The 13,616-nt window shown below is 44.2% G+C and overlaps 1 protein-coding gene across 2 annotated transcripts in view; it reads left to right on the top strand.

The window, feature by feature from the left end:
* The window catches only part of usp16 (ubiquitin specific peptidase 16), a 65,393-nt gene that overhangs the window by 37,017 nt on the left and 14,760 nt on the right, over positions 1–13,616 (top strand). For both annotated transcript variants that reach the window (XM_086006208.1, XM_086006209.1), the window contains exons 11-13: positions 1,715–1,806; positions 4,411–4,467; positions 6,465–6,641. In XM_086006208.1, the coding sequence (XP_085862334.1) occupies positions 1,715–1,806; positions 4,411–4,467; positions 6,465–6,641 (326 nt within the window). The remainder of the gene's footprint in view (positions 1–1,714; positions 1,807–4,410; positions 4,468–6,464; positions 6,642–13,616) is intronic.

The following is a 13,616-nucleotide window of genomic DNA, read 5'->3' as shown; positions in this document are numbered from 1 at the left end:
GGTCGTGATAGAAACATAGAAGATAGGAGCAGGAGTCGGCCATTTGGCCCCTCGAGCCTGCTCCGCCATTCAATGAGATCAGGGCTGATCATCCAAATTCAGTACCCTGTCCCTGCTTTCTCCCCATAGCCCTTGATCCCTTTAGCCTTAAGAAATATATCCAACTCCTTCTTGAATATATTTAATGAATTGACCTCTACTGCCTTCTGTGGTAGAGAATTCCACAGGTTCACCACTCTCTGGGCGAAGAAATTCCTCATCTCGGTCCTAAATGGCCTACCCCTTATCCTTAGACTGTGACCCCTGGTTCTGGACTCCCCGACCATCGGGAACATCCTTCCTGCATCTAGTCTGTCCAGTCCTGTCAGAATTTTATAAGTTTCAATGAGATCCCCTCTCATTCTTCTAAACTCCAGCGAGTATAAGCCCAATCGACCCAGTCTCTCCTCATACGTCATTCCTGCCATTCCTGATGTTATATCACTGGTGTTGCACCATCACTACAGACACTGCAGTATATTAACTCTGCATATTATGTATAGAATTTAGACCATCTTTGTTTTAGGAAACCTGTAAGTGTTGTGCTGCAATAATAGAGAAGAGTATTCTGTACGATGAGTGGTTCGGCCCTTTTGAAAGATGCCCCTCTTTGAGCAAAAGTGAGCCATTCTTTATACTGTATATATTTCCATGCTTCCTTTAGTGTTAACCATGCGACAGCATTTCTGAAAAGGGGTTTGTGTTTCTGTTTGAGCTATCAATAGGTCAACACATTTTGTAGACATTTAATTGAGCTTTATAACTGTGCTGTAGCATGTGAAACTAAAAGGTGGATACTGTAGGTATTATATAGATAGAGTGCACTGCACAGGTACTCCTTCAGTCCAGATACTAAACAGTACTCGCATATAAATGTGGTATTGATGTAGCTACTACTACACTATCACGAGTATGTTGGTGCATTCACAATTGCAGTATTTGTATATTTAACAGATTTATTTGCTTTCAGCCATCTTTCTTGGGGCTGTACTGTGCTTATAGGGATACTCAATCCAAGAATACAAAAAGAAAATACTGTAGATGCTGGAAATCTGAAATAAAAACAGAAAATGCTGGAGATACTCAGCAGGTCAGGCAGCATCTGTGGAGAGAGAAACAGAGTTAACGTTTCAGGTCGATGACCCTTCGTCAGAACTGGAAAAAAGTAGGAAATGGAACAGATTTTTAAGCAAGTGTAGGGGCTGGGAAAGGGGGGAGGGGATGAGAAAACAAAAGGGAAGGTCTGTGATAGGATGGAAGGCGGAAGAGGTTAATGTTTCTTCTATCCTATCACAGGCCTTCCCTTTTGTTCTTTCATTCCCCTCCCCTGTTTCCCAGCCCCTACACTTGCTTAAAAATCTGTTCCATTTCCCGCTTTTTTCCAGTTCTGACGAAAGGTCATCGACCTGAAACATTAACTCTGTTTCTCTCTTCACAGATGCTGCCCTGACCTGCTGAGTATCTCCAGCATTTTCTGTTTTTACTCAATTCAAGTTGCTGTTGTCAATTGCTGGTGACGATTTTTGCTCCGCTCACTAGCAGCCTCTTGTGGCTGAGGTCAGACACTGTAGTTTGGCTGATTTCAAAGTTGCAAGGTAACTAATAATTCCATGTTCACTCATGTAGAATAATTAAATATATCCAATTTAAAATGAAATTTTCTCCCTCATACTAGTGTATGAAAAGGAGGGGTCCACGCTGAACTTCGTTGACCGTGTTTTTGGTGGCATATTGACGAGTACAATCATGTGCGAGGAGTGTAAAATGGTGAGATTGTTTCCTAGTGATCTACTGAAAAGAATGGATACAGAATATTAATAAGAAGATAACTTTGTCCTGATAGCATGTTAACTATTAGGAATGTAAAATAGTTTAATTTTGTGTACAATGTGTATTTTTGATGGAGTTAATTTGGAAACCAATTTTGTTTTCTCAATTTGCGCAGCCAGTTTTTTCGTCTCCCCTCCCCATCTCTCCTGAAGGTGTTGACCTCTTGTTGAGATACAATTCCACAGTGCCAGGTATCCTCTAATACCTTGCCCGAGTGCTCCCACTGTTCGTATGTGAGCCTTGACAGTGAGCATCAGCAGGTTATTTGAATGTGGGAGCATCACAACTAGGTGCGATCCCGATCTCCATACAGCTGGACTTCCAGTATGGAACCCTGGACGCTTTTTGCTTCTCTTAACTCGATGGCCTTCAGGCAAATTGCAACATTATTACTCCTGCACTGGCTGAGATCCGCTAATTAAAAAGAGGCTGGAGATCAAAACTGGGACTCCCCTAGTCTATATGGTACAGCTACCATACAGCACTTGGAAACTCTCGTATTATCACTGCCAACCCAGAGCTGAATAACACAGTAAAACTGGCAGTGTTTACAATCTGTGTCCAACATATAATTGTACAATTGTAAATGTACAGTGACAGGCAGTTTGTGTCCATTTGTTAAATTCTTTTATTTAAAAAGAAAACTATAGGCTTGCCTGATGGTTTAGGAAGTTTATCCAATGGATACTTTGTATGATACTGACTCGGGTATGCCTGTCATTGTATGTTTCGTTCAGGTAAATAGCTACCAACATGTGTGTGCCTGTTCCTAATGCCATCATATCTGTATTTTGTAACTTTTCCTACAGAGCATTTAAAAAAATAAAAAACTTAATTTCTAAATCCACAGCTTCTATAGGCTAGGCACTGAAATAGATATTTTAAAAAATTGTTGTATTCACAAAATCCACGGTACAGGAAACTTTCGTTTAACCAGAGGTTAAATGTCCGGAAAGCTCTATCTATCGGCAAAATTCAGGAGCCGTTTCCTATAAGTTTTTTTTACTTCTCGTTGCTTTTTTTTTCCAGTCAGGCTCTGCAAGGTCTAGCTGAAGCTGTTGCTTAGCTACAGAGACGCTTTTAAGCTGCGGCCGACTGTTTTGAAGCTGTTGCTAAGCAACAGGGTTTGTTGATTCACACGGAGCTCAAATATCCCTTGATTCCTTTAATATTCAAAAATCTATCGATCTCTGTCTTGAATATACTCAACGACTGAGCCGCCACAGCCCGCTGGGGTAGAGAATTCCAAAGATTCACCACCCTCTGAGTGAAGAAATTTCTCCTCAACTCAGTCCTAAATGGCCGACCCCTTATTCTGTGACTGTGACCTCTGGTTCTAGACTCCCAGCCAGGGCCGAGTCTACTCAATCTGTCCTCGTAGGACAATCCCCCCCCATCCCAGGAACCAGTCAGGTGAACCTTCATTGCACTCCCTTTATGGAAAGTATATCCTTAGGTAAGGAGACCAAAAGTGTACACAATACTCCAGGTGTGGTCTCACCAGGGCCCTATATAATTGCAGTAAGACGTCTTTACTCTTATACTCAAATTCTCTTGTAATAAAGGCCAGCATACCATTTGCTTTCTTAATTGCTTGCTGTACCTGCATGTTAAGTTTCAGTGATTCATGTACAAGGACACCCAGGTCCCTCTGAACACCAACATTTCCCAATCTCTCACCATTTAAAAAATACTCTGCTTTTCTATTTTTCTTACCAAAGTGGATAACTTCACATTTCTCCACATTATATTCCAATGTTTCAAGTTGAATAAGCGATCACTTGATTTGTTTTATTTTTAGACATGGGCCTGACCTGGTTTTTGCAGGATATACACAAGTTAAAAACATTTTAAGCAGGGTTGTGATTATTGTGGTAAACCACTGTTTGTATTCCTGTTTGTCCTGTTTGTATTCCACTGTGTACATGCCTGGACATGCCTCGGCTGACTCCTCCCACAGGTCCTAGTATCAAGGTGACTGCTCCCCAGCCCTTGTATCCTGGACCGGTCGACCACTCGAGGCAGACCTCCATTCTGTTGTTAATAAAAGCCTTTAGTTACTCTTCTAACTCTCAGTCTTTTATGAGTAATTGATAGCGCATCAATTATGTAGGTTAAATACAATCAAGGTGATCAGTAGCAATCTTTGAGATTTATTGAATGCAGTTTTAGCTGTGTTGAGCTGGCTGATCCCAGCCAGGGCAGTGGTTAGGAGGTTACCATTTGCCCCGCAGCCCGGGAGCAGGAAAAAAAATCATTTAAGGTTTCTGCTGCTGATCGCTGTGCAGTGATCCCTGCTGGGAGAGAATGCGTGTACACCTAGGTTAAGAACAGGCTCGGGTTCCGCTGTGATGTCCTCTGCGGTTAAATAGCCTAGCAACACATTAAGAATAGCCACTTGGGTAGTATATCAGAGAGCTGTTACTGCCCAAGAATCTACCTTGGCAAGAGTTGGGAGGGAAGAAATGTGTTAACCTGTGCTTAAATTCAGCGATAAATTACCAAATTATAATAGAAATATTTTGTCTGCTTTGTTCTCAGGTTACATTAGTAAAAGAATCCTTCTTAGACTTGTCGCTCCCTGTTTTGGACGAGCAGGTAAAGGGGAGCTGTGGATCCTTTGGTCATATAAGTTCTATATGATTTTTTCCTTTGCTTTGATTCTAAGGGCAATGCTTGGAAGCTCATTAACACTGCAAAGCTTGAGATGCATAACAGCACAACCGGTAGTATGTCTAAATAACTTTTTCCTGCATAATATTGCTTGATGTACAGTGTTCTGAATGTTAAGATAACTGTTTAATGTGTGATTTTTTTTTTTTTTAATCACATCAAGCTCCCAGAATGAACCTCCCAGACGGTCCCACGTTTTGTCCCTGGTCTGTGCTCTTAGTTGATCTCAGCCAGGGTAGCTGTAGGGCCACTCTATCTGGCCTCAGCCTCTTACAGGAGACTTTCGATTTACCGGCACCTAAATAACCGGAAATCTCGGTTAACTGGCAAAATTCAGGAGTAGGTTCATACTTCATATTACTTGCCTTCCTCGATCTGTTGCTGTGCAAGGGTGTGGCTGCAGCTGTTGCTAAGCTACAGAGACGCTTGTAACTTGTGGCCATTGTTCTGAACCTGTTGCTAAGCAACAGGGTTTGTTGCTTTATATGGAGCTCTCAGCTCTCGTATCTTTTACTATAACGCTCGGTGATCCGGAATTTTTGATGAACCGGCACCACGTCGGTCCCGTCGGTGCCGGATAAAAAAAAGTTTCCTGTAGTTTAGGGAGGGAAAGTCGGCTAAGGTTCCCAATCTTGATCGCTGTCCAGCAGCCCCTGCTGGAAGTGTGCCTGTGTGAATGTTGTTGGATACGGCCCTGTTCAGTTGAATGAAGGCCTATTCAGTTGGGTAAGGGAATGATTGTGCTCAGCTCTGATGCTTCCTGCAGTCGTAGGAACATAAGAACAGGAAAAGGCCATTCTTCCCCTCGAGCCTGTTCCGCCATTCATTTAGATCTTGGCTGATCTCTATCTTAACTCCATTTACCTGCCTTGGTTCCATATCCCTCCATACCCTTACCTAACTGAAAACTATCAATCTCAGTTTTGAAATTTTCAATTGACCTAGTCTCATCTGCATTTTGGGGGGAGAGCGTTCCCGATTTCTGCTATCCTTGGTGTGAAGAAGAGCTTCCTGACATCACCCCTGGACGGCCTGGCTCCAATTTTAAAAGACTATGCCCCCTTGTTCTGGACTCCCTCCCACTAGAGAAAATAGTTTCTCTCTATCCAATCATCTTTAGCACCTCAATTAGATCATTGCCAGTCAGAAGACCTTGCCAGTCTTTGCTGCCAAGATTCAGACATGAATCTTGGCCACAGAGTCAGTTTAAGAAGGCGTCTGGAGACCTTGGAATTGCCCCCTGGGCAGGCGTCGGCGCTTTGACTGCATATATTATGAAGTATTTGGTGCGTGTATTTATTTATTAATACAGGAAACTTTCTGGTATCCGGCACGGACGGGACCGACGTGTTGCCGGTTCATCAACAATTCCGGATAACCAAACGCTATAGTAAACGATACGGAGCTCAGAGCGCCGTATAAAGCAACAAACCCTGTTGCTTAGCAACAGGTTCAAAACAATCGGCACAAGTTGCAAGCGTCTCTGTAGCTTAGCAACAGCTTCAGCTACACCCTTGCACAGCAACAAATCAATTAAAAAAATAAAAAAAAAGTAACTATAAGTAAAAAAAAGTTACCTGAACCGACTCCTGAATTTTGCCGGTGGATAGAGCGTTCCGGTTAATCGAAAGTTTCCTGTATAATTTTATATGTCCTTGAAAAATGTCACTGCTTTATCCAAGGATGACCATATGAGCAAAAATCTGCTTGGCATGTGTCGTTAAATCTCTGATCACAACATCATCCAAACCTTGCAATAGACCGGTATTCGTCCATGTTGTTCATATGTCTCCCTGTGATGTGGCAAAGTGGATGTGACCTTTTTTGTTTGATCTCCATCCTGCAGAGGAACTATAGGCAAAAACTATTCGGCACTCGGGGGTTAAGTTTGTCAGTACATTAAATGTGGTGTTTTAATGCAGGGTGATAAGAAAAAAGCCCTGGGAAAAAGTGGAAGAAGCACTGCAGAAGATGATCAGAATGATAACCATGGGCACTGCAATGGGAACTTTGTTTCCAAGGACAGAGGTGATGTCTCAACTGGCAGTACCAAATACCAACAAAAGAAGGCAAAGAAACAAGCTAAAAAACAAGGCAAGGTAAAGCACATCCTGCTGTAATCCAAACAAAAATGATCAGCTCATTGTCATTTAGAGCCCTAGAAGTCTATAGCTTGGAAGTAGCCCATTCAGTCCATTGTGTCTGTACTGGCTGTTTGCCAGAGCAATCCAAAACTAATTCCAGTGTCCCCACACCCCCACTCTGTCCTATTTCTCATCTACATGCTGCCCCGCGGCGACATCTTTTTAAAAATTCATTTTATGGGATGTGGGCATCGCTGGCAAGGCCAGCATTTATAACAACATAAGAAATAGGAGCAGGAGTAGGCCAATCGGCCCCTCGAGCCTGCTCCGCCATTTAATAAGATCATGGCTGATCTGATCCTAATCGCCAATCTACTATCACAGAACCATCTCCTGAATCTAACAGAATTAGACACACGAAATAGGAGCAGGATCAGGCTACACGGCCCCTGGGCCCGCTCCGCTACCCACAGGGCCATGACCGATCCGAACCTAGACTCATGTCCAAATTCCTGTCCGCTCCCCGTAACCCTTAATTCCCTTTACTTCTAGGAAACTGTCTATTTCTGTTTTAAATTTATGTAATGATGTTGCTTCTACAGCTTTTTGGGGCAGCATATTCCATGGACCTACCACCCTCTGAGTGAAGTAGTTCCTCCTCATCTCAGTTTTGAAAGAGCAGCCCCTTATTCTAAGACTATGCCCCCTAGTTCTAGTTTCACCCATCATCGGGAACATCCTCCCCGCATCCACCCGATCCAACCCCTTCACAATCTTATATGTTTCAATAAGATCGCCTCTCATTCTTCTGAACTCCAATGAGTAGAGTCCCAATCTACTCAACCTCTCCTCATATGTCCATCCCCTCATCCCCGGGATTAACCGAGTGAACCTTCTTTGTACTGACTCGAGAGCAAGTATGTCTTTTCTTAAGTATGGACACCAAAACTGCATGCAGTATTCCAGGTGCGGTCTCACCAATACCTTGTACAACTGAAGCAATACATCCCTATTTTTATATTCTATCCCCCTAGCAATGAAAGCCAACATTCCATTGGCCTTCTTAATCACTTGCTGCACCTGCATACTAACCTTTTGAGTTTCATGCACCAGGACCCCCAGATCCCTTTGTACTTCAGTACTTTCCAGTTTCTTGCCATTAAGATAATCGCTTGCTCTACGATTTTTCCTGCCAAAGTGCATAACCTCACACTTTCTAGTATTGTATTCCATCTGCCAAATCTCTGCCCACTTACTTAGCCTGTCTATGTCCCCTTGCAGGTTTTTTATGTCCTCCTCACTCACTACTTTCCCTCCCATCTTAGTATCATCTGCAAACTTTGATATGTTACACTCGGTCCCCTCCTCCAAATCGTTAATATAGATTGTAAAGAGTTGGGGACCCAGCACCGACCCCTGCGGAACACCACTAGTTACTGATTGCCATTCTGAGAATGAACCATTTATCCCAACTCTCTGCCTTCTGTTAGATAGCCAATCCTCTATCCATGCCAGAATATTACCCCCAATCCTGTGATTTTTTATCTTAAGCAATAATCTTTTGTGTGGCACCTTGTCAAATGCCTTTTGGAAGTCTAAATACACTACGTCCACTGGTTCCCCTTTATCCACCCTATATGTTACTTCCTCAAAGAACTCCAGCAAATTTGTCAAACATGACTTCCCCTTCATAAAACCATGCTGACTTTGTCCTATTAAATGATGATTATCCAAATGTCCTGTTACTGTCTCCTTAATAATGGACTCCAAAATTTTACCTACCACAGATGTTAGGCTAACCGGTCTATAGTTTCCAGCCTTCTGTCTACTGCCCTTTTTAAATAAGGGTGTTACATTAGCAGTTTTCCAGTCTGCCGGGACCTTTGCTGAGTCCAGGGAGTTTTGGAAAATTATTACCAATGCATCCACAATCCCTACCGCCACTTCCCTCAAGACCCTAGGATGTAAGCCATCAGGTCCAGGTGATTTATCCGCCTTGAGTCCCATTATTTAACGAGTACCACTTCCTTAGTGATTTTGATCGTGTTTAGCTCCTCTTTTTCCCCCCCCCCCCCCCCCCCCCATAGCCCCCTGTTTGTCCAGTGTTGGGATATTCTTAGTGTCTTCTACTGTAAAGACTGATACAAAATATTCATTCAGTGTTTTTGCCATCTCCATATTTCCCACCATTAATTTCCCGGTCTCATCCTCTAAGGGACCAACATTTACTTTAGCCACCCTTTTTCTTTTTATATAACTATAAAAACTCTTACTATCTGTTTTTATATTTTTTGCTAATTTACTTTCATAATCTATCTTCCCTTTCTTAATCAATCTTTTTGTTATTTTTTGCTGTCTTTTAAAGTTTTCCCAATCCTCTATCCTCCCACTAGATTTGGCTACCTTATATGCCCTTGTTTTTAGTCGAATACTATCCTTAATTTCTTTACTTAGCCACGGATGGCTGTCTTTTACACCCTTTTCTTCTCAGTGGAATATATATTTTTTGGAAGTTGTAAAATAACTCCTTAAATGTACACCACTGATCATGTATCGTCTTACCCTTTAATCTATTTTCCCAATCCACTCTACTCAATTCCGCTCTCATACCTTCATAGTCTCCTTTATTCAAGCTTAGCACGCTTGTTTGAGATCCAACCTTCTCACCCTCTAATTGAATATGGAATTCAACCATGTTATGGTCACTCATTCCAAGGGGATCCTTTACTAGGACATTTTTAATTAATCCTGTCTCGTTACACAGGACCAGATCCAAGGTTGCTTGCCCCCTGGTCGGTTCAGTTACATACTGCTCAAGAAACCCATCCCTAATACACTCAATGAACTCATCCTCAAGGCAGCCCTGCCCAATTTGATTTGTCCAATTAATATGATAGTTAAAATCCCCCATAATTATAGATGTTCCCTTATTACAAGCCTCAACTATTTCCTGATTGATACTCTGTCCAACAGAGTTGCCACTGTTCAGAGGCCTATAGACTACGCCCACTAGTGTTTTTTTCCCCTTATTATTCCTTACCTCCACCCAAACTGTTTCATTATCCTGATCTTTTGACCCAATATCATTTCTCTGTATTACAGTGATTCCTTCCTTTATTAACATAGCCACCCCACCTCCCCTTCCTTCCTGCCTGTCCTTCCTGATCGTTAAATAACCTGGTATGTTTAATTCCCAGGCATTGTCACCCTGCAGCCATGTTTCTGTAATGGCCACAAGATCATACCCATATGTAGTTATTTGTGCCATTAACTCGTCTATTTTGTTACGAATGCTACGTGCATTCAGATAGAGAACTTTCAAATATGTTTTGTGACACTTAGTTCCTGCTTTTGCCCTTTTTATTACTTTACCTTTTACTCCATACCTTCTGCCCCTTCCTGACATGCTCTGGTTTTTAATTTCCCCACTGCTACCTAAGTCTATGACCACCTCTGTTGTCATTTTTATTATTTGCTCTCTAGGAACCTCCCCCCCCCCCCCCCCCACTAGTTAGTTTAAAGCCCTCTCTACAGCCCTAGTTATATGATCCGCCAGGACTCTAGTCCCAGCACTGGCCAAGTGAAGCCCGTCCCAACGGAACAGCTCCCTCCTGCCCCAGTACTGGTGCCAGTGTCCCAGGAAGCAAAACACATTTCTCCCACACCAGTCTTTGAGCCACGCATTTAACTCTCTAATTTTATTTGTCCTAGCCAAATACGCTCGTGGCTCAGGTAATAATCCAGAGATTATTACCCTTGAGGTTCTGTTTTTTAATTTGACCCCTAGCTGCTCATACTCCTTTAACAGAACCGGCTTCCTAGTCCTATCTACGTCGTTTGTACCAACATGGACCACGACAACTGGATCCACCCCCTCCCACTGCAAGTTTCTTTCCAGCCCAGAGGAGATGTCCTTAACCCTGGCACCGGGTAGGCAACACAGCCTTCGGGACTCTCGCTCTCGGCTGCAGAGAACTCTTATCTATCCCCCACCACTACAACATTTCTAGTTACTCCCCCCTCTTGAATTGCCCCCCATTCCACGGTGCTGTGGCCAGGTTGCTCATCCTCCCTGCAGTCCCTGCTCCCGTCCCCACAGGGAGTAAGAACCTCGAACCTGCTGGACAAGAGGCTGCGGCTCCTCCAGCTCTACCTCCTGGATCCCCGTACCTGCCTCACTGGTAGTCAGACCGTCCTGTCCCTGACCATGGGCTACATCTGAATTAATTAACTTCATAGGTGTGACCACCTCCTGATAGACAGGGTCCAGGTACTTCTCCCTCTCCCTGATGTGTCGCAGTGTCTGAAGCTCAGACTCCAGCTCATCAACACGGAGCTGGAGTTCCTGTAGCAGCAGACACTTGCCACAGACGTAATCACCGTGAGCCTCAGTGGGGTTCACCGGCTCCCACATCTCGCAACAGTAACACATCACCTGCTCCATTCTATGTAATTAATTAAATTTTTTATTGTTAGTTATGGACACCCTCTGCCCGATTATAGATGCTAGTATCCCCTTTAATTAATTGGATTTAATTTAAATCAATCCCTCTAATTACACCAGTTAAATGGTTTACCAACAGTCACTCTGCACCAGAAAGGCCTTATTAACTACAACCCACAGAGTTAAAGTTTGAAAAGAGCACCTAACACCCCACTTACCCGAACTCTCACACTTACCCAAACTCACAGCACTCTCTGCTGACTCGCACTCAGTGCTTGCTCGCACTAGCCTGGTCTTTCTATACTGTTTGTTTGTTTACAGCCAAATGAGTCACCCCTGCTGATTGGTTAGAAAACTGGTTTCCACTGCCTGCTGTGCCAATTTACTCCTACTGCAGCGTAACCTTGTTTTACTCTTCTTAAACCATGACTAATTGCCCTCGAGAAGGTGGTGGTGAGCCGCCTTCTTGAACCACTGCAGTCCGTGTGGTGACGGTGCTCCCACAGCGCTGTTAGGGAGGGAGTTCCAGGATTTTGACCCAGCGATGATGAAGGATCGGCGATATACTTCCAAGTCCGGATGGTGTGTGACTTGGAGGTGGTGGTGTTCCCATGCGCCTGCTGCCCTTGTCCTTCTAGGTGGAAGAGGTCGTGGGTTTGGGAGGTGCTGCCGAAGAAGCCTTGGCGAGTTGCTGCAGTGCATCTTGTAGATGGTACACACTGCAGCCACTGTACGCCGGTGGTGGAGGGAGTGAATGTTTAAGGTGGTGGACAGGGTGCCAATCAAGCGGGCTGCTTTGTCCTGGATGGTGTGCAGCTTCTTGAGTGTTGCTGGAGCTGCACTCATCCAGGCAAATAGAGAGTATTCCATCACACTCCTTACTTCTGCCTTGTAGATGGTGGAAAGGCTTTGGGGAGTCAGGAGGTGAGACACTTGCCGCAGAATACCTAGCCTCTGACCTGCTCTTGTTGCCACAGTGTTTGTGGTTGGTCCAGCTAAGTTTCTGGTCAATGGTGACCCCCCAGGATGTTGATGCTGGGGAATTTGGTGATGGTAATGTCGTTGAATGTCAAGGGGCGGTGGTTAGACTCTCGCTTGTTGGACATAGTCATTGCCTGGCACTTCTGTGGCACGAATGTTACCTGCCACCTATCAGCCCAAGCCTGAACGTCGTCCAGGTCTTGCTGCATGCGGGCATGGACTGCTTTATTATCTGAGGAGTTGTGAATGGCGCTGAACACTGTGCAGTCATCAGCGAACATCCCCATTTCTGGCCTTTATGTTGGAGGGAAAGTCATTGATGAAGAAGCTGAAGATGGTTGGGCCCAGGACACTCCCCTGAGGAACTCAATGTCAGGTTTCACATCTAAGCTGATGACACTCAGCTCTACCTCACCATCACCCCTCTCAGCCCCATACTGGATTTCCTCCAACTAAATATTGGGAAGACTGAAGCCATTGTCTTTGGTCCCCACCACGAACTCTGTTCCATCCCTCTCCCTGGCCACTGTCTGAGGCTAAACCAGACAGTCCGCAACATTGGCATCATATTTGACCCGGAGATGAGCTTCCGACCACATATCCACTCCATCACGAAGACCACCTATTTATACCTCCGTAACCATAGCTGCCTCCGTCCCTGCCTCCGCTCATCTGCTGCTGGAACCCTCATCGTGCCTTTGTTACCTCTAGACTTGACTATTCCAATGTTCTCCTGGCCGCCTCCCATCTTCCACCCGCCATAAACTTCAGCTCATCCAAAACTCGGCTGCCCGTGTCCTAACTCTCACCAAGTTCTGTTAACCCATCACCCCCGTGCTCGACCTACATTGGCTCCCAGTCTGGCAACGCCTCGATTTAAACTGCATCCGCCATCTTTCTGCCCATTCCTGGGTTTTTTTTTAGTCCTCCTCACTGTTTGCCAAACCTCCTCCTCTTGTGTTGTCAGCAAATTTTAAGATCCTGACCCCTATACCCACATTCAAATGATTAGACACAAGGAATAAAAGTTAGACCACTTCTAACCCTTCTCTGGTCTTCTCCATCCATTTACCCTCTTTGGTTCCTGTCCTTTAACCGACTTTCAATCCATACTGCTGCAGTTACTTTTCCACCATAAGCCTGAATTTATCTAAAATAAAAACAGAAAATGTAGTTAATACTCAGCAGGTCAGGCAGCATCTGTGGAGAGAGAAACAGAGTTAACATTTCAGGTCGATGACCCTTCGTCAGAACTGGAAAAAAGTTGGAGATGGAACAGATTTTTAAGCAAGTGTAGGGGCAGGGAAAGGGGGGAGGGGAGGAAAGAACAAGGGAAGGTCTGTTATCTAATGAGCCTCTTGTGAGACACCTTACCAAATGCCTTCCGAAAATCCATATATACTAGAACGATTCTAAGAGCTTGCTGACACTATTGGCATTCGACTAACTGGTCGATAGCTATTCGGTTTAACCTTCTCTCCCTTTTTGAACATAGGGGTTATATTGGTTACCCTGCAGTCCCATGGCACAATCTGCATATTCCGGGAGGATTGAAAAATTATGGC

The sequence above is a fragment of the Somniosus microcephalus genome, chromosome 14 (genome assembly GCF_052327205.1).
Source record: "Somniosus microcephalus isolate GS21.2 chromosome 14, FLI_Smic_1.0, whole genome shotgun sequence".
Lineage (NCBI taxonomy): Eukaryota > Metazoa > Chordata > Chondrichthyes > Squaliformes > Somniosidae > Somniosus > Somniosus microcephalus.
This window is presented reverse-complemented; position numbering and strand designations above follow the sequence as displayed.